The sequence below is a fragment of the Chiloscyllium plagiosum genome, unplaced genomic scaffold (assembly GCF_037043375.1).
Source record: "Chiloscyllium plagiosum isolate Xiang-an unplaced genomic scaffold, Cpla_swu_hap1 HiC_scaffold_6, whole genome shotgun sequence".
NCBI classification, from domain to species: domain Eukaryota; kingdom Metazoa; phylum Chordata; class Chondrichthyes; order Orectolobiformes; family Hemiscylliidae; genus Chiloscyllium; species Chiloscyllium plagiosum.
Window position 1 is genome coordinate 106,465,750 of NW_028270144.1, and position 25,523 is coordinate 106,491,272.

Below are 25,523 nucleotides of genomic sequence, written 5' to 3' on the forward strand. Positions count from 1 at the left end.
CCAAAGTATGAATGTCTGATTTATGAACACTTGTTCTTGCATACACAATCACATACAGGGATGTAATTTTGAAGACCTGATGTGCAAACATTTCATGTACTTGAGAACAGCTGTTTTACATTGATCTGCATTGTTTTCCGACTCGTGTATAAATTGACTTGCAAATGGACACCAGATTGGAACCTGTTGCAGCCTGGGGGACTGCCTGTATTTCTGTTCCTATCTCTTGTATTTTTATGTCTTCTGAACTCAGGGTTGTTTACAAGCAACCCCTCTGGTTTTCTGGGATAAATATCAGCAGGGAAACATCAAAGGCTGTCAGGTCTAGGCCTCTCTTGCACATCTCCTAACAGGTAGTTACAAAGAAAGAATTGTTTATAAGGCAAATTTCACACTTTCAGGACTTAGTAAAGTACTTTCCAACCAGTCACCCATTTTGGAAATACTGTCATTGCTGTAATTAAAAATTGCAGTATCTGATTTGTGAGCAGAAAGTTGTTACAAGCTTATGGAATATAACCAGATTTTTTGTCTCTGGAGTCATTGATTGGGGAATAAATGTTCTTCTTCCAGTTGTGCATTGGAATCCTTTATATTGACAGGAGAGTGGAGAGAGGGCCTCTGTTTTGACATCTCATTAAAGTTAGTTGTCTCTATGTTTGCTGTAGAGATGTCACAATTGGTGTAAATGTTCCTGTGCCAGAGGAAAGTCTAGAAGTCCCTTCCCTTCACAAAAACAAAAGCTGTAGAGGTTAGATCAGTAAAACAATTTCAAATTGATCTGTTTTTACTGGGCAAGGATACTGAGGATTATGTTACCCAAAGCTGTTAAATGGACTTACAGTATACCTCAAGAGATAACTTAACTGATTGATGGATTAGGTTCAAGGGGCTGAATGACCAACTTCTGTTCCCATAATCTTAGAAACTGCAAAGTTGGCACTGGAGGCCTTGACTTTTTTTTTAGCAGTGAAATAGCCTCACCATTGTTGTCTTGCTGTTATCACAGCATGGCCCAAAGGCAGTGATACCAGCAAGTACCTGCGCCATGGACCGTCAGGAAATAACAGCTTCACATGAGAAAGCAGGATAAGGTCGCAGGTAGCCAGTTCAAAATCACCTTCTTTCAGATCAGCAAAAGGTTGTTCTGCAGAGATTCTCTTGCATGGCCACAGAATATATGTGGGTAGATTTAAGTTTCTACTGGAACAGAAACTAAAATAAGACAAATCAACGACTCTCTTTTTGTCTTTTATGGAACTGTTTACATTCGAAAGCCTATGGGGAATATCCTGGTTGGGACCTATTTCCCTCCTCTTCTCTTATAGCTTCACTAGTGCGCCCTCATGTGGTGATAATTATAAGTAGAAGCTGAGTCTTATTCGATTCACGGTGGGGTTGATATTAACATTGTGCAAATATAAAAATAGGTGGTAATGAATTGCAGCCTGTTTTACATCTCTCCGTGTTCTTTCTTCAATTCTCTCTACCAAGATATGGATAGGCTAGCAGAGTGGACAGGCAAGTGGAGAAGTGTGAAGTGATACACACTTTGGCAGAAGCAACGTAAGAATGCAATATATACTTAATGGCCTCAAGATATTGAGTGTGAAAGCAGGAAAGTTATGCTGAACCTTCATAAGGCTTTGGTTAGTCCACAGCTCGGCTATTGCATTCAATATCCATACTTTAAGAAGGATAGAAGGGTTGTTGAGAGCATACAGAAGAGATTTATCAGAATGATTCCAGGAATGGGATATTTTAGTTATCTCGGTAGATTGGAAAGTTTGGTGTTGTTCTCCGTCAAGCAGAGGACATTTGATAGAGGTGTGCATGGTTACTAAGGAGAAGGTGCTGGGGAAGCTAAAAGGTCTGAAGGTGGATAAATCACGCGGACCAGATGGACTACATCCCAGAGTTCTGAGGGAGATAGCTGTGGAGATTGTTGAGGCTTTGGTTGTGATCTTTCAAAAGCCACCTGATTCAGGGAGAGTCCCAGAGGACAGGAAAATGGCCAGTGTAACACCCCTATTTCAGAAAGGACGGAAGCAGAAGACGGGAAATTATAGACCGGTTAGTCTGACCTTGGTCATTGGTAAATTCTAAGAGTCCATTATTAAGATTGAGATTACGGAGCATTTGGAAGTGCATGGTAAAATGGGGCTGAGTCAGTATGGTTTCACCAATTGGAGATCGTGCCTGTTAAAATTCTTTGAGGAGATAACTTTGAGAAGTTAGACAAAGGAGAGCCACTGGGTGTGATATGTTTGGACTTCCAGAAAGCCTTTGATAAGGTGCTGCACAAGAGGCTGATAACTAAGATAAGAGCCGAGGTGTTAGGGACAAGGTACTGGTATGGACAGAGGATTGGCTGGCTGGCAGAAGGCAGAGAGTGGGGATAGGGGGGCCTTTTTCGGGATAGCAGCTGGTGACTAGTGGAGTTCCACAGAGGTCAGTGTTGGGTCCACAACATTTCATTTACACATTAACAATCTGGACAATGGAACTGAGGACAACGTTGCTACATTTGCAGATGACACAAAGATAGATGGTAGGACAGATCATTTTGAGGAAGGAGAGAGACTGCAGAAGGACTTGGGCCGGCAAGGAGAGTGGGCAAAGAAATGGCAGAAAGAATACAGTGTGGGAAAGTGTGAGGTTATGCACTTCGGTAGGAAGAATGAAGACGTAGAATACGTTCTAGGTTACTGTGCAGGTTCACTTGGCAGTTAGAAAGACAAATGAATTGTTAGCATTCATTTTGAGAGATCTAGAATACAAAAGCACAGATATATTGCTGAGGCTGTATAAGGCTCTGGTCAGACTGCATTTGGAATATTGTGAGTGGTGTTGAGCCATGTATCTAAGGACAGAGGTGCTGGTGTTGGAGGGGGTCAGAGGAGGTTTACAATAATTATTCAGGGAATGAAGAGCTTGTCATATGAGGAGCAGTTGAGGACTCTGAGTCTATACTCAAAGGGGTTTAGAAGGATGAGTAGGGATCTCATTGAAACTTGTAGACTACTGAGAGGCCTGGGCAGAGTGGATATAGAGAAGGTGTTTCCATGAATGTAAGAGAGCGTGAACCATGGGCACAACCTCAGAGTAAAGGCACAACTGAGATAAGGAGGAATTTCTTCAGCCAGAGGGTGATGAATTTGTGGAACTCATTGCCTCAGAAGGCAGCAGAGACCAAATCTTTGTGTGTATTTCAGACCGAGATTGCTAGTTTCTTGATTAGTAAGAGGATCAAGGGTTACAGGGAGAAGGCAGGAAAATAGTATTGTAAAACATATCAGCCATGCTTAAATAACAGAGCAGACTCGAAGGGCCAAATGGTCTATTTCTGCTGCTATATCTTATGATCTAATGTCAGGCTTGGATACGATAGAGAAGAAAAAGCTGTTCCCACTAGCTGATATTTCATGAACCAGAAGACAAAGATTTAAGGTTTTAAGCAAGAGATGTAGAGTGGATGTGAGGAAGAACTTCTTTGCACAATGAATGCTGTTGATCTGGAACTCCCTGCTGTCAAAGATGATGGAAACCAAAACTGTTGTTGATGCTGGAAAGAAATAGTCAGGCAGGGCCACAAAGATCAATCAAAGGCTCTTATGACACAGTCATAGTGTCTCTACCTCTGAGCCAGAAGATCCAAGTTCAAGTCCCACTTGCTCCAGAGGTGTGTAATAACATCTCTGAACAGGATGCTTAGAAAATATACCAAAACATTCAGTCAGAGTGGCCACATGGCCTCCTTTTATGCTGCAAGTTACTCTCTAACCTTGGGTTTTGCAGTGATCCTGTTCCCCTTGCATAGGGGCCACAGCTACCACCGTTGCAACTTTTGATGTTTTCGGGAGCAGATGAGCTCTGTCAGTGACCTCCATGAGCAGTAGGCAGCCATCATTAAATCCCTCCCCCATTTCTTTCACTTTGGCAAGAGAAGCTGCTTAACTCCCTGCTGTATAAACTTAGAAAATAATTTTCATGATTCTGAGGGGCTGTAGAAGCTGGGATTGTAGAAGCTTTCGATTTGTGATCATCGAAAGTAGAAAGGAGGTCAGGAGAAATTAGGCAGTGAGTTGTTTCAATCTGGAAGGCATTGTTTCATAGGATGGTGGAACCAGATTCAGGAGTTACTTTCCAAAAGGAGTTTGCTAAATGCTTTAGGTGAAAAGATTTGCAAAATGATAGACCTCAAACATGTGATCTGGTTGGCATGGACGAGTTAGACCAAAGGGTCTGATTCCGTGCTGTACATCTCTTTGACCATCAACTGGATAACTGTGAAATACTGTCACAGACACAATGGGTAGAATGCCTCATCCTCTGATATATACTTCTATGATGGCTGTGATGCCTGCATTTATTCAGAAGCCAAATATTTAACCGGACACAGCTCTTTCCTGTTTATATTAGCCTCTCCCCTTTATTTACTCATGGGCAGGGAATAGGAATCTATTTCTGAATGATGTGAAAGTGGCATGTACGGAATGCAAAGATCCATATTTCCTGCAGTCTCTATTGAACTGTTAACCCAATGCTCCGACTTATCTTTCATGCTGAGGAGTCTTTTGCCACTTGTTAGTTTAGTGTATCAATCCCGTGTCTGCTTGTACGTGATATATAATTTATCCCCTCGTGATGAATCTAATAGTTTCAAAGTAGTTACACAGTGTGTTGTGTCACTTCCATTAATATCTGGATTCCTTTTGCAGTTCTCCAAAGATGTACTGGCCAATTCGTACTCTGCATACATTGATAACTTCCTTAATGCCAAAGAAGCTGTGCGATTGGCCAAGGATGCAAAACCAGCATTTATTAAGTTTTTGGAGGTAAGGACACTTACTAGTCCTGCAGCAGGACTGGGAGCAGATTGATGTGGATTAATGATGGGGCTGAAACGGATCGATGTGGATTAGTGATGGGGTTGAAATGGATCGATGTGGAATAGTGATGGGCTGAAACAGATTGATGTGGATTAATGATGGGCCTGAAATGGATCGATGTGGATTAATGATGGGGTTGAAATGGATCGATGTGGATTAGTGATGGGGCTGAAACGGATCGATGTGGATTAGTGATGGGCCTGAAATGGATCGATGTGGATTAATGATGGGGTTGAAATGGATCGATGTGGATTAGTGATGGGGCTAAAATGGATCAATGTGGATTAGTGGTGGGGCTAAAATGGATCGATGTGGATTAGTGATGGGGCTAAAATGGATCGATGTGGATTAATGATTGGATTGAAATGGATCAATGTGGATTAGTGATGGGGCTGAAATGGATCGATGTGGATTAGTGATGGGGCTAAAATGGATCAATGTGGATTAGTGATGGGGTTGAAATGGATCGATGTGGATTAATGATCGGGCTGAAATGGATCGATGTGGATTAGTGATGGGGCTAAAATGGATCAATGTGGATTAGTGGTGGGGCTAAAATGGATCGATGTGGATTAGTGATGGGGCTAAAATGGATCGATGTGGATTAATGATTGGATTGAAATGGATCAATGTGGATTAGTGATGGGGCTGAAATGGATCGATGTGGATTAGTGATGGGGCTAAAATGGATCAATGTGGATTAGTGATGGGGCTGAAATGGATCGATGTGGATTAATGATTGGATTGAAATGGATCAATGTGGATTAGTGATGGGGCTGAAATGGATCGATGTGGATTAGTGATGGGGCTAAAATGGATCAATGTGGATTAGTGATGGGGCTAAAATGGATCGATGTGGATTAATGATCGGACTGAAATGGATCAATGTGGGTTAGTGATGGGGCTAAAATGGATCAATGTGGATTAGTGATGGGGCTAAAATGGATCAATGTGGATTAGTGATGGGGCTAAAATGGATCAATGTGGATTAGTGATGGGGCTGAAATGGATCAATGTGGGTTAGTGATGGGGCTGAAATGGATCAATGTGGGTTAGTGATGGGGCTAAAATGGATCAATGTGGGTTAGTGATGGGGCTAAAATGGATCAATGTGGGTTAGTGATGGGGCTAAAATGGATCAATGTGGATTAGTGATGGGGCTAAAATGGATCGATGTGGATTAGTGATCGGGCTGAAATGGATCGATGTGGATTAGTGATCGGGCTAAAATGGATCGATGTGGATTAATGATCGGGCTGAAATGGATCAATGTGGATTAGTGATGGGGCTAAAATGAATCGATGTGGATTAGTGATGGGGCTAAAATGGATCGATGTGGATTAGTGATGGGGCTAAAATGGATCGATGTGGATTAGTGATGGGGCTGAAATGGGATTGACTCAGTCATAATGTGTCAACAGGTGGCAGAGCTGAATCAAGTCTGAGGCTATAAGTTCACAATGTCTCTGGCTAATGATAGTATTTAACAAAAGGACAAAAAGGGATAGGGTGGAACTGGATGGAACTGAGTAATGGAGTTGATACGAGGCAGGACTGATTTGGGAATAAGGTGATTCTGACTTTGCTGTTGTACATTTACACATGACAAGACACAACCATCAACTGATTAGCATTTATGAGGATATATAATAAATATGGAGGGGTCAGAATGGCTCGCCCATTTACAGATGGGGTATGGGTGGTGGGAGTGAAGGAGATAGGACACCTGGGAAGCTGCCATGAGTGGCCAGATCTGGCAATCATTGCTGCGGTTTTTGTCTTTGAATGATGTTAATAAAGGAAAGATTCAGCATTTTCAAATTAATCAGGGCATCTGTAGAGCTGGAAGCCAGAGCAACATAGCAAAACGTTAGGATTATTGAAATTCACTTGCTGGGCAATGGATTCCCATCATCCCTAGTCCTACCTCCTTCCTGAAAAACAAAGTGGAGTGTGAAAGACTAACCGGGAAAGACTCCTGCATTCTCCCGCTTTGGTGGAATTTCTTGGTGGCCTTTAAAGGGTGATATCTTTCTCATCCTGAGGGTGATGCCTTGATGGTGGCACTGGGAGGAGATTTTGGAATGAGGCGAGCACGTCAGCGACTCAACCTTGCTGGAGGCAGGTTGCCATGGGCAACGGCTATTCTTCCTTCAGGGTAATGAATTTAATTAGTGAAGTGCCCAGTTTTGGGCTGATTACAAATTCACTGACTCTTTGCTGAGGTTAAAGTCTGCAGGTGGCTGGTCTGAAATGGGGGGGGTGGGGGGGGGGATTTGGGGTTGTGGTGGGGTGGAGTTGGAGGGGGATCTGTGAGATCTCACTTCCTTACTACAAGTCTGCCCCCTGTGCCACCAGAGCGGTGGGATCAGTGATGTGCAGCTACAATCATCACCCATCCAGGAAAACCCTTCAATAACTGCCTTTTAGTACCCGGAAATGGACCCAGTGGTGATTATTTGTAAGGCATATATGATTCCATCCAACTCGTGATTTAAGTATTGCCATGTACATAGATCCCTGAAAGTTGCTACCCAGGTTGATAGTGCTGTTAAGAAGGCATACAGTGTGTTAGGTTTCATTGGTAGAGGGATTGAGTTCCGGGGCTGCAATATCATGCTACAACTATACAAAACATTAGTGCGGCCACACTTGGAATATTGTGTACAGTTCTGGTTGCCATATTTAGGAAAGGAAGTGAAATCATTGGAAAAGCTGCAGAGAAGATTTACCAGGATGTTGCCTGGTCTGGAGGGAAGGTCTTATGAGGGAGTGCTGAGAGACTTGGGTCTGTTCTCATTGGAAAGAAGAAGGCTAAGAGGGGATTTGATAGAGACATACAAGATGATCAGAGGATTAGATAGGGTAGACAGTGAAGGTCTTTTTCCTAGGATGATGATGTCAGCTTGTACGAGGGGGGCATAACTACAAATTGAGTGGTGATAGATTTAAGACAGATGTCAGAGGCAGGTTCTTTACGCAAAGAGTGGTAAGGCCGTGGAATGCCCTACCTGCTAATGTAGTCAACTCAGTCACGTTAGGGAGATTTAAACAATCCTTAGATTAACACATGGATGATTTTGCGATAGTGTAGGGGGATGATCTGAGAATAGTTCACAGGTCAGCACAGCATCGAGGGCCGAAGAGCCTGTTCTACGCTGTATTGTTCTATGTTCTATATTAATGTGTTGTAACAAGGCATCTTGAGGAAAGTGACAAGATCAAGAGGGCATATATTTAAAGTGATCTGTAAAAGAAGCAAGAGTGAAGTAAAGAAAAGATTTGAAACCTCTATCATTCAGTGAGTAGTTGGGGTGTGGGGTGCATTGCCTGTAAGTGTGATGGAGGCAGATTCAGTTGAGAAATTCAAGAGGACATTGGTTGATTATAAAAATACATTACTCAAATTCCTTCATGTTCAAGCAAGGGTAAAAGCAGGCTCAGCACTAGCTATTGATGCTCACTTAGGGAGCCAGTGCCAGTATAATGGGCAGAATGGCCATAACAATTCTGTGATTCTGTGAACTCTCTTATATTGCAGCAAAGCATGAGGGAGAACAAAGAGAAGCAGGCACTGTCTGATTTAATGATCAAACCTGTTCAACGAATTCCCCGATATGAGCTTCTGATAAAGGTAAGAACGTGTTAGATCAAAATTGAAACTAAGTTCGAAAATACTGAAGGCTTAATGCAAGCAGGAAAATTCAGAATATAGTTTGGATGGCAGAATATGACAGTCTCAAGGTCTAATTATTTGTGTATGCATAAAACGAAATTGTCTTTTCAGCTTGAAGTATAATTTCTAACGTTTGGAACGTTCACTTTCTTGATTATCAGTTGTCTAAATTGTGTAGAGCAGGGAGTGTAATGACATGGTCTTGGACTTTAGCCATCTCTGGTATTGCTTATTACAGCTCAGATATCTGCTCTTTTATTGACGTTAGTTGATTTTCATCTTCAGCTTAATTGAGCAGCACGGAGAGCTGATACTGTCGTATTAATGTCACTGGATTAACGGCCCAGAGTGATGCTTTGGGAGACCGTTTGAAATCCCACTGTGACAGCTGTTGGAATTCAATTAATAAATCAGGCGTGTAAAGCTGTTTTCAGTAATGGTGACCATGAAACTTTCATAGGTTGTTGCAAAAACCCTTCTGGTCCACGAATATGCTTTCAGGAATGAAATCCCAGACTTTACCCAGTCTGGCCAACATGTGAGTCCTGGTCCACAGCAATGTCATTGACAATTTTCTGAACAGACCTAGAGAGAGCCAGTGATGTTTACATCACATGAAAGAATGTTTTAAAAAAATTATCAATGCTCTTGGTGAGCGATGCTCTTGTGAGAGGCTACTGGATGATAAAAGTCTTGACAATTGCTTTCAGAAAATCCAAGAAGGAGCATTTATGTTTGGTCTCTGCTTTCAAAGGGGCATTGTGAAGGGAATGGGTGTAGGTGAATTTGTTATCTTGAGTTTATTTCAGCCTTTCAGTTCAGTTCTGAGCCCATGCTCTGAAATTGCCAGTTCCAGGAAATTGGCAGTGCAGTGAAAATTTTATGTGTTTTGCACCAACATTTTTTAAAAGATTTATTTAATTCCCCCACGACTGATGTTAGGCTCCAGTTGTACTAATTTTAATGGAATATTTCACAAATCTGGAAGCATATATTGATAGGTTTATCCTGATGGATTGTTTCTTTTTATGAACTAATCTTGTTCCAACTTTGAGATGACCTGCAGTAAGTTTGTACTGTAACACTGAGATGTAGTGCACTTTCTGATAACAGAGAAACAGTTTAAAACACTCCAGCCTGGATTATATGCTGACCACTCTGTGATTTGCTGAGATTAACTGTATTCCATGGATAATCACTGGTGACTTGAAAAAGAAAAGAAAACTCCAGCAGCCTCATTGTAACAAATGTCTTTACTGCAATACTCCAACATATACCAGCTCTCATGTCATGTCCACTGATCTTCATTAATTCACTATTGATGGTGTACCTTTAATTGCTTGGGACTTAAGTTCAGAAATTTCTTCCCTAAAACTTTCTGTTTTCTTCTTCTGCTCTGCTTTCCTCCCTTCCCCTCTGTTGCTCTCTTTTCCTCCGTCCTCCCTCTTCTTTTGTTTCTTTTCTATTCCCTTTATCTTCAATCTTTCCACATGTTCTAATATTTCATATGGTGTGATATAATAATGTGTTTGCAGACACTAATGTGAAACTTCTTGGAACTTTTTACCACTTTGAGGGAGTTGTATAAATGCTGGTTGGTGTTTGTTGCTCACTTCTTATTCAGGTGAACACTATTGTTATTGCACATGAAGCTGCAGAGTTAGTCACAAATAATCCAGGCTTTGTGCCCTAAAGCCACATCACTGAAATATTTCGGGAACCACTTTTAAATCGATGTTAAAGTAATAACTTTGTTCACCCATCTGCATGTGTACTTACTCAGAAGTATTGACCCATGCAGATCTGTTACTGTACGTTACCCCATTTATCAGTTTCTAGTCGACATGAAATACTCTCTCAGGCACCGCAACACTGGTCGCATCTCTAAATGGTCCCATTATTTTAAGTGTGTATGGGGCTAATTAGGATTTAATTTAATACTAGTATATCACAGAGAGTAGGACCACATTGTGGGAATGCTAGATATTGTGTCTTTTTTTGCCTGCAGCTAATTGTACATCTATATTTCTGAAGAAATAGCATGTCAAGAGGTGAACCTAGATAGCTGTATTATTTTACAGACAGTAAGTAAAATACAAAACCCTCCTCTAGAACCAAAGGAATAATGAAAATAGGCCACTTTCTCCATATTGGTGAGAACTGGACTCTCTGCTATAGGAAAGATGTTAAACTTGAAAGGGTTCAGAAAAGATTGACAAGGGTTGGAGGGTGTGAGCTATAGGGAAAGGCTGAATAGGCTGTGGCTATTTTCCCTTGAGCATCTGAAGCTGGGGGTAAACTTATAGAGGTAAAAACAATGACTGCAGATGCTGGAAACCAGAGTTTAGATTAGAGTGGTGCTGGAAAAGCATTGAAGTTCAGGCAGCATCTGAGGAGCAATAAAATCGACGTTTTGGGCAAGAACTCTTCATCAGGAATACAGTTAAACTTTCAGAGGTTTATAAAATCATGAGGGATATGGATAAGGTGAATAGCCATGTTTTTTTCCCCAGGGTAGGGGAGTCCAACACTAGAGGACATACATTTAAGGCGATAGGTGAAAGATTTAAAAAGTACCTGAGGGGCACCTCTTTCACGCAGAGGGCGGTGCATGGATGGAATGAGCTGCCAGAGGGAGTGGCTGAGGCTGGTACAACAGTAAAACAGCAATAAAGCAGCATAGTAACATTAAGTTACTATGTTACTATAATTATTAAAGTTAGCATATTCAACATACAATAATGCATCATATTACAAGGAACCTTGATTATCCGAACAAGATGAACGGGCACTATTTCATTTGGATAATTGATTATTCGGTTAATTGATTCAATGCCTCTCCTTTGGGACTCTGAAGTTTCCTTTTTCCTTGCTCTACCTCTCTTTGCCTCAGGGCGTGTTTCTGAGCAGACTTGTGTGTAAGGGTTCTGCAGCATTGCTGAGGCCCCCCCCAATCAGGTCAAAGGGATTGACACAGTGTGCACTTGCTAAGTCCCCCCGTTCAATAGACAATAGACAATGGGTGCAGGAGTAGGCCATTCTGCCCTTCAAGCCTGCACCACCATTCAATATGATCATGGCTGATCATCCTTAATCAGTATCCTGTTCCTGCCTTATATCCATAACCCTTGATTCCACTATTCATGAGAGCTCTATCCAACTCTTTCTTAAATGAATCCAGAGTCTGGGCCTCCACTGCCCTCTGGGGCAGAGCATTCCACACACCCACCACTCTCTGGGTGAAGAAGTTTCTCCTCATTTCTGTCCTAAATAGTCTACCCCGTATTTTTAAGCTGTGTCTTCTGGTTCGGCACTCACCCATCAGCGGAAACATGTTTCCTGCCTCCAGAGTGTCCAATCCTTTAATAATCTTACATGTCTCAATCAGATCCCCTCTCAGTCTTCTAAACTCCAGTCTTTCAGCATAAGGTGTTTCTGCCATTCCAGGAATTGACCTTGTGAACCTACGCTGCACTCCCTCAATAGCCAGAATGTCTTTCCTCAAATTTGGAGACCAGAACTGCACACAATACTCCAGGTGTGGTCTCACCAGGGCCCTGTACAGCTGCTTCTATACTCAATCCGTCTTGTTATGAAGGCCAGCATGCTATTAGCCTTCTTCACTACCTGCTATACCTGCATGCTTACCTTCATTGACTGGTATACAAGAACACCCAGATCTCTTTGTACTGCCCCTTTACCTAAATTGATTCCATTTAGGGAGTAATCTGCCTTTCTGTTCTTGCCACCAAAGTGGATAACCATACATTTATCCACATTAAACTGCATCTGCCATGCATCTGACCACTCACCTAACCTGTAATCTCCGAACATCCTCCTCACATTTCACCCTGCCACCTAGCTTAGTATCATCAGCAAATTTGCTAATGTTATTACTAATACCATCTTGTACATCATTAATATATATTGTAAAAAGCTGCGGTCCCAGCACTGATCCCTGTGGTACCCCACTGGTCACTGCCTGCCATTCCGAAATAGAGCCGTTTATCACTACTCTTTGTTTCCTGTCAGTCAACCAACTTTCAATCCAAGTTAGTACTTTGTCCCCAATACCATGTGCCCTAATTTTGCTCACTAACCTCCTATGTGGGACTTTATCAAAAGCTTTCTGAAAGTCCAGGTACACTACATCTACTGGATCTCCCTCATCGATCTTCAGAGTTACATCCTCAAAAAAGTCCAGAAGATTAGTCAAGCATGATTTCCCCTTCATAAATCCATGCTGACTCACCAGGAGATTGGCAGCAGCACACTGTGCGCGAGCCCCCACCTCCCCCCACATCCGACCCCACAACCCCATCCGCCCCAACCCTGACCATTCTCCACCCCTGTCCTCCCCCCAACACCGTCTAAACTAGCCATCGACACCCTCCCAAACCTGTCCACCTCCACGCCCCATTAATCCCCCAACCCCGTCCAACACTGCTCCTCATTAGCCCCCAACCCCATCCAACCCTGCCCACCCCGTCCACCCCCAGCCCCCTCTCGGGGGCAGCCAGATTGGACAACAAGAGGCTGCCGCCTCTTGGGGGGGGTGAGTCTCAAAATAGTGTACACACACACAGACAATGTTTTCCTACAACTTTTTGACAGGTTCCACCTTTGCCCTGTACAGGACAATGTTGAAGACATTATCTGGGGAAGGGGGGTTTAGGGTACACCCTTGTGCAGAAATCTAAGAAAGTGTGGGGAGACTGAGAGAGAGGGTGGGAGGTCAGTCATTTGGATACGGTGCCTGGGCTCCCATCGATGTCCAGGACTGTTCTCGGCAGCATTTCAGTAATCCAGGTTCATATTTAATCACTGTAAACAAAAGATGTAATCGGTGTTGAAACACCTCTTTGATGAAATGTTTCTATCAGGACCTTGTGATCTTCTTTGGATAATCCGAAATTCGGATAATCGAGCTTCCTCTGTGTGAAAATCTACATTTTGAAATACTCATTTAAATTTCATTGTTTGATGCGTTCAACATCCTATTACTTTACCTGACCAGCTCATGGTCTTGGCCGGGAAGACACAGATATTATTGACATTCACACCTAATTTTACTAGCACCTTCCACCCTGACCTCAAATTTACCTGGACCGTCTCAGACTTCTCCCTCCCCTACCGAGACCTCTCCATTTCTAACTCGGACGACCGATTCAACACGGACGTTTACTATAAACCAACCGACTCCCACAGCTACCTAGATTACACCTCCTCCCACCCTGCCCCCTGTAAAAACGGCATCCCATATTCCCAATTCCTTCGCCTCCGCCACATCTGCTCCCAGGAGGACCAAATCCAATACCGAACAACCCAGATGGCCTCCTTCTTCAAAGACCGCAATTTCCCCTCAGACGAAGTCGACGATGCTCTCCACCGCATCTCCTCCACTTCCCGCTCCTCCGCCCTTGAGCCCCGGCCCTCCAATCGCCACCAGGACAGAACCCCACTGGTCCTCACCTACCACCCCATCAACCTCCATATACATCGTATCATCCTTCGTCATTTCTACCACCTCCAAACAGACCCCACCACCAAGGATATATTTCCCTCCCCTATCAGCATTCCGGAAAGACCACTCCCTCCGCGATTCCCTCGTCAGGTCCACACACCCCCACCAACCCAACCTCCACTCCCGGCACCTTCCCCTGCAACCGCAAGAAATGCAAAACTTGCGCCCACACCTCCCCCCTCACTTCCCTCCAAGGCCCCAAGGGATCCTTCCATATCCATCACAAATTCACCTGCACCTCCACAGACATTATTTACTGCATACGCTGCACCCGATGTGGCCTCCTCTACATTGGAGAGACAGGCCGCCTACTTGCGGAACGTTTCAGAGACACCTCTGGGACACCCGGACCAACCAACCCAACCACCCCGTGGCTGAACACTTTAACTCCCCCTCCCACTCCGCCAAGGACATGCATGTCCTTAGCCTCCTCCATCGCCAGACCATGGCAACACGACAGTTGGAGGAAGAGCGCCTCATCTTCCGCCTAGGAACCCTGCAACCTCAAGGGATGAACTCAGATTTCTCCAGTTTCCTCATTCCCCTCCCCCCACCTTTTCTCGGTCCCAACCCTCGAACTCAGCACTGCCTTCATGACCTGCAATCTTCTTCCCGACCTCTCCGCCCCCACGCCCTCTCCGACCTATCACCCTCACCTTAACCTCCTTCCACCTATCGCATTCCCAACGCCCCTCCCTCAAGTCCCTCCTCCCTCCCTTTTATCTTAGCCTGCTTGGCACACCCTCCTCATTCCTGACGAAGGGCTTATGCCTGAAATGTCGATTCTCCTGCTCCTTTGATGCTGCCTGACGTGCTGCGCTTTTCCAGCAACACATTTTTCAGCTCTGATTCTCCAGCATCTGCAGACCTCACTTTCTCTTATTCACATTTGTATTCAGCATTACTAATCGATAGCAAGTTTAGTCCAAATTTCCCAAAAGACTTGACATAATTGAATTGAATATGAGATGAGTCAAATAAATATTGAATGTGCCACTGAGGCTTTCCGATGATACAACATAGTATTCACAGCCCTGAGGGCTTTCACACAACACTGTTTTAAAACAAAATGGAATTGATTCACAAAAGTAAATAACTTAGCCGAGTGTGGAATTGTGTTTATCCCAATTCAAGGCCAAACTTTATTTCGAAAGTGGAATACTTCCGTACAGCTTAGGATATAATGGACTTTGACATTTCACCCAAGCTCTCCGTGCTCATTAGTGACATTAGACTCAATGAGGTTCCTCTCTAATGTGATCCCCATACACACTGTAATAATCTGCCACCCTTCCCCCACCCCCACATAGGCACACTGTAATTAGCCTGCTTCCTTAACCCCACTCCACCAAGAAACGCTGAAGTTAGTCCTTTTCCCCACACTGCACACAGATAATCAATTCCTTTGCTCAGCCCACCCCCTCACACCCAAACACAGTGGCAGAGCCAGAGGGAAGGTACTCCAATTATGATAGTCCCAGTTTGGAAACCACAGGGTTAAGGAACTGTCTGCCATTATACATTCAGCCATTAAACAAATTACAGAATGAGATTGTGATTTTTCTGGACCTCTGGCTTTGTCTTCTAGCAATTAAAAGTACTCGGTTTTCAAAACATTTGTTGATTAAACATACAGCAGTTTTTTGGTCAATCTTGGACCCTTGAGATAGAACAAGTTTAGCTTTGGATTTCTGACCCCTTGGCAATCATATGTAGCCCTTCAGTGGATTAGTCTCCACCCCTGTGCACTGTCATCCCAATTACTGAGCTCCTCCTATTCCAACCAGATTTTCCTTTGTGAAAATACATGATTAATTAGGTTGTAAAAACAAGTAATTAACAATAAATATATTGTCACGCACGACATATCAGCTTACCAAGATTGTTAATTAGATTCCTGGCAGTTGAAATAATCAGTTTGAAAGGAACTGTGGGGGATTTGCCTCAAATCCATTTGAATTCCCTCAAGGATCAGCAAGGCAGCCTTTTTTTGGAACTGCTGGAGATGGGGGAGATGCTAAACAAGTATTTTGCATCAGTGTTTACTGTGAAAAAGGACATGGAAGATATAGAATGCAGGGAAATAGATGGTGACATCTTGAAAAATGTTCATATTACAGAAGAGGAAGGGCTGGGTGTCTTGAAATGCATAACAGTGGATAAATCACCAGAACCTGATCAGGTGTACCCTAGAACTCTGTAGGAAGTGAAATAAGTGATTACTGGGTCACTTGCTGAGATATTTGTATCATCGACAGTTACAGGTGACATGCCGGAAGACTGGAGGTTGGCTAACGTGGTGCCACTGTTTAAGAAGGGTGGTAAGGGCAAGCCAGGGAGCTATAGACCTGTGAGTCTGACATAGGTGGTGGGCAAGTTGTTGGAGGGAATCCTGAGGGACAGAATTTACACGTATTTGGAAAAACAAGTACTGATGAGAGATAGTCAACATGGATTTGCGTGTAGGAAATCATGATTCACGAACTTGAGTTTTTTAAAGAAGTAATAAAGAGTATTGAGGGGGGCAGACCAGTGTCCATGATCTGTATGGACTTCAGTAAGGTGTTCAACAAGGTTTCCCATGGGAGACTGGTTAGCAAGGTTAGAACTCATGGAAGACCGGGAGAACTAGCCATTTGGATCCAGATCTGGCTCAAAGGAGAAGACAGATGAGTGGTGTTGGAGGATTGTTTTTCAGACTGGAGGCCTGTGACCAGTGAAATGCCACAAGGATTAGTGCTGGGTCCTCTACTTTTTTGTCATTTATATAAATGATTTTGGTGTGAATATAAGAGGTATACTTAGTACGTTTGCAGATGACACCAAAATTGGAGGTGTAGTGGACAGCGAAGAAGGTTACCTCGGATTACAACAGGATCTGGACCAGATGGGCCAATGGGCTGAGAAGTGGCAGATGGAGTTTAATTCAGATAAATGCGAGGTGCTGCATTTTGGGAAAGCAAATCTTCGCAGGACTTATACACTTAATGGTAAGGTCCTAGGGAGAGTTGCCAAACAAAGAGACCTTGGAGTGCAGGTTCATAGCTCCCTGAAAGTGGAGTCGCAGGTAGATAGAATAGTGAAGAAGGCATTTGGTATGCTTTCCTTTATTGGTCAGAGTATTGAGTACTGGAATTGGGAGGTCATGTTGCAGCTGTACAGGACATTGGTTAGGCCAATGTTGGAATATTGTGTGCAATTCTGGTCTCCTTCCTATTGGATGGATGTTGTGAAAATTGAAAAGGTTCAGAAAAGATTTACAAGGATGTTGCCAGGGTTGGAGGATTTGACCTATAGGGAGAGGTTGAATAGGCTGGGGCTATTTTCCCTGGAGCATCTGAGGCTGAGAGGTGACCTTATAAAAGTTTATAAAATCATGAGGGACATGGATAGGGTAAATAGGCAAGGTTTCTTTCTCTGAGGTGAGGGAATCCAGAACTAGTGAGCATAGGTTTAGGGTGAGAGGGGAAAGATATAAAAGAGACCTAAGGGGCACCTTTTTCGCTCAGAGGGTAGTATGTGTATGGAATGAGCTGCCAGAGGAAGTGGTGGAGGCTGGTACAATTGCAACATTTAAAAGGCATCTGAATGGTTATATGAACAGGAAGAGTTTGACGGGATATGGGCCGGGTGCTGGGAGGTGGGACTAGATTGGGTTGGCATATCTGGTCGGCGTGGACGGGTTGGACCGAAGGGTTTGTTTCCGTGCTGTACATCTCTATGACTCTATGATTCAGCAATATTTCAATTATGATATGTAAGGTAAAGTTACTATAGTTCGCTGCTCTCTCATGAGAGAGAGAGAGAGAGAGCTGATTGTGGTTTAACTGAGGGTCATTATGCCTCAGGTGTGGGGAGAGACTGAGAAGGCGAGATCTTCTTGGCAACCTCTTTTGGTGGGAACATTTAGGACAATGCAGTTGGTATCAGTCTGCATCGCAATCCAACCTGTTTGTTTATGCAGAGTGATGCCAACAGCATGGGTTCAGTTCAAAGTTTGTGCGAAGATTTGTAGCTCGGGTGCTCGTTGTTGTGGTTCTGTTCGCCAAAACTTCCAGCTCGGCGAACAGAACCAGCATGGGTTCAATGCCTGCACCAGTTGATGTTACAGTGAAGGACTCTCCTTACTCTCTCCCCTCACCTGACGCATGATGACCCTCGGGTTAAACCATCGATGATATCAATAGTAATTGGCAGAACTAAACAGGTAGTATATCACGGTTTCTTTTTGAGGTAGAAGTGTGCCTCTTGGTGTTATACCTTAGGTCTGTTCCTTGAATCCTGGGATACTATCCACCACCCATCCCCTCAGGACCTTCGGACAGTAGCAACCTGAATGTTCATTTTTTTTAACAAACTAGAAATCAAAATGTAACATTCTTAATTCCCTTGTTCCTGATCATGTTCTGCCCTGCCAGCATTGTATCTGAGGTTTGTTCCAGATTAAGAACAGGGTTAAGTTTTCTGCAGCGTTTTCTGCTCTCTGCACAATAGCTGATAACTGTGGCAGTTTGTTACTTTTGTCAAGCTTTTGAGCAAATGAACAGTTTTACAGAATGCACAGTGAAACAGACTTAAGTAAATAAACTCATAAGCATGCTAGAACTTGAAACAAAGTGCACGTATGTGAGGAGAGACATAGCCTTTAAAAGCATGGCTTTAAAAGTGACTGATTACACAGAAACTGAAGAAGCACAACAGTCTAGTGTCTGCTGAAACCTGATCTCTAATTGTCAGACTGAAGCCATTGATGTCTCCAATGTGAAATTAGTTCCAGAATGCAATCAGGCCCCTTGTTTAATATCTAAGACCACTTTGGAAATAGTTCAAAAGAATGACAACGTTGAACAGACTTTCTGCCTGTTTTGATTCATAGCAACAGTTCCATCGTTTGATAGTTGAGTTCCTTTCCATCTCTGTTGTCTACTTTATATTTCCCATGATATATGATATAATGTGTAAAATACTTTTAATAAATTCATGATATTTAAGAATTCCTTTCAGGAATAAGGTCTTCCCCTAACTGATCCAAGGTGAGGGAATCAGCAATGCGATCCTTTTTAAATTTAAGCCATTCTGTTATTTGACTGTACCCACAGTTGTGCTTTATTTCACAAAAATAACAGCAAAATACTGCAGATTTCAAATTGCTGGAGAAACTCAGCTCTGGCAACATCTGTCGAGAGTGAAACAGAGTTAATGTTTCAGGTTCAGTTCAAGATTCTTTGGGGTTCTCAATGTGTTGGAGTGCTCCGCAATTGGACTCATTCCTACCGCAGAAGATGATGTTGTGGTGCTAAAGGTCAATCTCCACAGTCTGAGGACATCACTGCAAGGGTTCTCCAGCCCAAACATCTTCAGCTGCAATATTAATGACCTGTCCTCCAGCATGAGGTCAGAGGTTGGGATGTTCACTGATGTACTCTCAATTCATTTGGAGGATGTGGGCTGTGAGGTTTGAGCCAGCCTTTGTTGCCCAACCCTTGGGAAGGTGGTGGTGAGCTGCCTTCGTGAGCCGCTGCCTGTCCTTAAGGTGTAGGGGCACCCACAGGGTTGCTGGTGGAGTTCAAGGTTTTGGACAAAGGGAGGAAACAACAATATATTCTCAAGTCAGGATGGTAAGTGGCTTAGAGGGGAATGCGCAAGTTGTGGTGTTCCTGTGTATTTGCTGCCCTGTTATAATATAATAGTGACCATTGCTTTGGAAGGTGCTGTCTAAGTATGATTGGTCATTTTCTGCCGTGCATGTTATAGATGGTATGCTGCTACACCTGTGGAGGGAGTGAATGTCTGTGGATGTAGTGTCATCGAGAGCTGCTTTGTCCTGGATTTATCCAAGTTTCTTTTGTGTTGTTAGAACTGCGCTCATCCAGGCAAGTGTGGCATAATCCATCATGCTCCTGACTTATGCTTTATTTATGGTGGACAGTCTTTGAGGAATCAGGAGATGTGTTACTTGCTGCAGGAGTCCTAGCCAGTAATCTACTTTTACAGACCCAGTATTTATATGGTGAGTCCGGTTGAGTTTCTGGTCAATGTTAATCCCCAGGATGTTGATAGTGCAGGATTCAGTAATGGTAATGGCATTGAATATCAAGGGTGATGCTTAGATTCTCTCTTGTTGGAGATGGTTACTGTCTGGCATTTATGTGGTGTAAATGTTACTTGCCACTTGTCAGCCCAAGCCTGGATATTGTCCAGATCTTGCTGCATTTGGACACAGACTGCCTTACTATCTGAGCAGTTGCAAATGTTGGCGAACATCCTCACTTCTGACCTCATGATGAAAGGAACGTCATTGATGAAGCAGCTGAAGACGGTTGGGCCCAGGGCCCAGGACACTACTCTGATAGAGCTGTGCTAGAGCTGAGCTGACTAATCATCACCCATCAGAACCACCTTCCTTTGTGCCAGTATGACTGCAGCCAGTGGAGAGTTTTTCCCCAATTCCCATTGACTCCAGTTCTGCTAGAGATGCTTGATACCACACTCAGTAAAGATTCCACCTCGATGTCAAGTCAATCAATCTTACCTCACCTCTAGAGTTTGGCTTTTTGGTTCGTTTTTGAACCAAGGCTGTTATGAGGTCAGGAATTGATTGGCCTTTGGGGAACCCTAACTGTGCAAGGGTGTTGCAGTTGTGTGATAGCTAGGAGAAAGTGAGGACTGCAGATGCTGGAGATCACAACTGAAAAATGTGTTGCTGGAAAAGCGCAGCAGGTCAGGCAGCATCCAAGGAGCAGGAGAATCGACGTTTGGGCATAAGTCCCTCCTCCCTACCTTTTATCTTAGCCTGCTTGGCACACCCTCCTCATTCCTGAAGAAGGGCTTATGCCCGAAACGTCGATTCTCCTGCTCCTTGGATGCTGCCTGACCTGCTGCGCTTTTCCAGCAACACATTTTTCAGTTGTGTGATAGCTGACTAGTGGCACACACTGGGGGGTAAACCATTGAAATTGAAGCAGATTTTGTCTCCTATTGTCAAACCTATCAAGGTGCCTTTGAATTAGATACAACAGTCTTCAGTAACCTTTTAGCATTGTGGATTTTAGTTGGGTTCCTCCTCTGTCTTGTGGATGAGATGTCTGTGACATATTGTCAATTCTAAATGTCTTAATGCAAATCCATTCCTTAACAATGTTGTCCAGGCATACTTTCCATTGAAAAGCATGAAACCATAAAAAGTAAGAGCCGAAGTAGGCCATTTGGCCCTTCAAGCCTGCTCCGCCATTCAATGTGATCGTGGCTGCACATCCTACTCAGTCCCCTGTTCCTACTTTCTCCTGTTCCTGCTTTCTCCCCATGCCCTTTGATCCCTTTAGCACTAAACATTATCTCCAACCCCTTCTTTAAGACATTCAATGTTTTGGCCTCATAGACCTTCTGTGGCAGAGAATCCCACAGGCTCATCATTCTCTGAGTAAAGACGTTTCTCCTCATCTCAGTTCTAAATGATCTATCCTGTCTCCTTACACTATGTCCCCTGCTTCTAGACACCATGGTCATTGGCAACATCCTGAACTTGCCCTGACAAGGCCTGTTAAAATTTTATAATTGTTTTAGGTCACCGTTCGTTTTTCTGAACTTCAGGGAATGTGGTCCGAACTAATCCAGTATCTCTTCGTTTGCTAGTCCTGCCATCCCAGGAGTCAGTCTGATAAATCTTTGTTGCAATCCCTCCATCGCCAGAACATCCGTGCTCAGATAAGGAGCTCAAAACTGCACACAATACTCTACGTCTCACCAAGACCCTTTACAATTGCAGCAAGATATCCCTGCTCTTGTATTTGAATCCTCGCACTATGAAGGCCAACATACCATGTGCCTTCTTCACTGCCTGCTGCAGCTGCCTGCTAACCTTCCTGTACCAGGACACATCCAGACCATGTTGCATCTCCCCCTTTCCCAATCAGTTTCTGTTCAGCTAGTAATTTGCCTTCCTGCTTTTATTACCAAAGTGGATAATCTCACGCTTATCCACATTATACTTCGTCAGCAATGTGGTTCCCCACTCACTCAATGTGTTCAAATCACAGTGAAGCATTTCCGCATTCTCCTCATACTTCACCCTCCCACCCAGCTCTGTGTCATCTGCAAACTTGGAGTTATTACTTTTAGTTCCCTCATCTAGATGATTAATTATTCTTGCCATTTTGATTGGGCTAGACCAGCTTGGAGGTCAGATGACTTCTATAGTCATTTTAAAATAGTGCCCTGGTTCATTTAAAGGTTAGATTAGATTATCCACAGTGTGGAAACAGGCCATTCAGCCCAACAAGTCCACACTGCCCCTCCGAAGAGAAACCCACCCAAACACATTCCCTGACCCTATATGTACCCCTGACTAACACACCCAACACTGTGGGCAATTTAGCATGACCAATTCACCTGACCTGCACATTTTTGGACTGTGGGAGGAAACCGGAGCACCCAGAGGAAACCCACGCAGACACGGGGAATGTGCAAACTCCACATAGACAGGCAGGAATCGAACCCAAGACCCTGGTGCTGTGAGGTAGCAGTGCTAACCACTGAGCCACCATGGGTATTTAACCAGTCAACTAAATTAATGGTTAATAGTCAAAACCAATTTCTTGACAGTATAAAGATGTTGTAATGCTTTTGCCAGAATGTGCTGTTCTGTTTGTACAATGAGGTAGAAATTAGACACCACCATCCCTGAAAAATAGGTGGAAACCTCAGTAACAAAGCAACTGTCCCATGTTTTCACCCATATCCTAACCATCTAAAATATGTACAATTTTCAGATAACGCTGACACAATCTAAAATAGGCATTAGGTCTATGGCCACATTAATGAGGGCTCTACCACTTATTTTAGGTACTTCAGTCAGTTTTCTGATTCTTTCTGCGATCTAACCATTGGCCCTTAAAGGGACTTTGGAAGTTGATACCAAAGATTAACTTCTTTCAAAAACATATCAAATTGTCTGCAGCAGAGCAGCAATCCCAACATTGGTTCTTTTGATGCCAGTTTGCACTGAGCCCCTGCCCCAGGATGTACCTGCGCGGTACTTGGTTTAAAATGTCGCTTTGTTGTCCGGTGGGTGCCCTCTAAACATTTGCAACTCTCCAGAAAAATGATAAAGACCCAGGCAAACCTCGAATGGGATCTTCAGTTTCATCTTCCCTGCATCAACCATTCTGCAGCCAAAAGACATCCTTAATAATATTATGTCTTCTGGCCCTGGAAGACTCGGTAAAAATAAACAGTGCTATCAGTCCTGAGAGAAAGATCCAAGAGGTTTATCTTGATGTTTCCGTTGGCTGAAGATATATCTGAAGCAGCTGGGAAATCATCTGTTTGAAGCAGTAATATCAAAGGGGCGTTTAATGAAAATACACAGCATGTTGCTCAGACCTTTGAGTATAGGTGTTGGGATGTCATGTTGAGGTTATAAAGGACATTGGTGAGGCCTCTTCTGGAGTACTGTGTGCAGTTCTAGTCACCCTGCTATAGGAAGGGTATTATTAAATTGGAGAGGGTTCAGAAAAGATTTACCAGGATGTTTCTTGGAATGGAAAGTTTGAGTTCTAAAAATAGCCTGGATAGGCTGGAACTTTTCTCACTGGTGCATAGGAAGCTGAGGGATGAGGTTATGGAGGTTTATAAAATCATGAGGGGCATAGATAAGGTGAATAGCCAAGGGTCTTTTTCTTAGGGTAGGGGAGTTCACAACTCTGGGGAAGAGAAAGATTTAATAAGGACACGAGGGGCAATGTTTTCACACGGGGAGAGATTTCTGTGTGGAATGACCTACCAGAGGAAGTGGTGTATGCAGGTACAATTATAACATTTAAAAGACATTTGGATAAGTACATGAATAGGAAACATTTGGAGGGATATGGGCTAAATGCAGGCAAATATGGCTAGTTTAGTTCGGGAACCTGGTTGGCGTGGACTGGTTGGACTGAAGGATCTGTTTCTGTGCTGTATGTAATGATGCCCTGACCCTAACACTGTATGCTATGACTCTAAGTTGTGTGAGTGTAAATAGAACTGCGTCCTGAGTAAAAACAAAATTATAGCCTCTGAAAATCCAAAGAAAAGTAAAAAAAATTCATATCCCATCCACCAGCACTCAGTGAATAAGTAGGTTCACATTATGGGTGTATTATTTTTCCCTAAACCATTTTGTTAAAATTTCGGCAATCATTCATTCTCAATGCTGATGGGCCTATTGTTTGTTGTCAGTATATTCTGTCTTTTTGATGATAATGTTTTACATGCCAAGTAAAAAGGAAAATACCACACAACTGATAGTGATGAATACACATTGGAAAACAGTTTCACACAAACCAATATTTACCTTTGCAGCTAAGGTGTATCACTCCAGGATTAATCGTAGAGACATTACAAGGATTGTGTGCTTTACTTGTCTTTGAATATTTTCCTTTATTGCAAACATATTGGCAGGATGGAGGGCAAGTGCTGTTCATGGTCAATAGGAGACAGGAAGTTGCATTGAAAACGCCAGGAATGTGTCCAAGCCAGAGTTGGAAACCCAAATTCCCAGTCTGTGGCAGAGAAGTATGTTGTGATGATCCCCATTAATTTTCAAAGGAAGGAGAAAGGGGAGGTGGTGGTGTAGTGTCATGTCACTGGACTTGTAATATGGCCAACGTTTCCGCTAAACGGCTGCTCAGAGATCCTGCGTATACTGCCTGATGCAGCAGCACATTGATTTCCTCATTTGGAAGGTACTGATGCACACGAATTTCAGAGGTCCATAAGACAGAACAGGAAATTGGGAGGACCATAGGCCTTGCTAATGTTCCAGGGACATGGGTTTGACCGCCAATGGCAGTCTGTGAAATCTGAATTCATTTGAAATCTGGAATTGAGAAGCTAATCTAAAGGTGACCATGTAACAACCATTGCCAGTTGTTATCTGGTTCCTCCAAGGAAGGAACTCTGCCATCCACACCCTGGTCTGTTTAACATGTGATTCCAGCTCCACAGCAATGTGTTTAAATTTTAATTGCCCTGTTGTAAATTAGCAATGGGCAATAAATAGCCAGCAATATCTACATCCCTTAAATGAAACTTAAAAGCAACTTAAAGTCTTTGTGAGCACCATAACAGTGGCTCAGTGGTTAGCACTGCTGCCTCACTGTGCCAGGGTTTTCGGTTTGATTCCACCCTCAGGTGACTGTCTGTGTGAAGTTTGCATATTCTCCCTGTGTCTGCTTGGGTTTCCTCAGGTGTGCTGGTTTCCTCTCACAGTCCAAAGATGCGCAGAATGGATGGATTGGCCATGCCAAATTGCCCATAGTGTCCAATGATGTACTGGCTAGGTGAGTTAGCCATGAGAAATGTGGGATTATAGGGATATGGAGGATCTGAGTGGGATGCTCTTTGGAGGGTCAGTATGGACTTGATGGACCAAATAGTCTGCTCCCACAATGCA

The 25,523-nt window shown here is 43.4% G+C and overlaps 1 protein-coding gene across 3 annotated transcripts in view; it reads left to right on the forward strand.

The window, feature by feature from the left end:
* arhgef17 (Rho guanine nucleotide exchange factor (GEF) 17) overlaps positions 1-25,523 on the forward strand; it is a 448,495-nt gene that overhangs the window by 301,891 nt on the left and 121,081 nt on the right. For all 3 annotated transcript variants that reach the window (XM_043692177.2, XM_043692178.2, XM_043692179.2), the window contains exons 4-5: positions 4,722-4,838; positions 8,434-8,526. In XM_043692177.2, the coding sequence (XP_043548112.2) occupies positions 4,722-4,838; positions 8,434-8,526 (210 nt within the window). The remainder of the gene's footprint in view (positions 1-4,721; positions 4,839-8,433; positions 8,527-25,523) is intronic.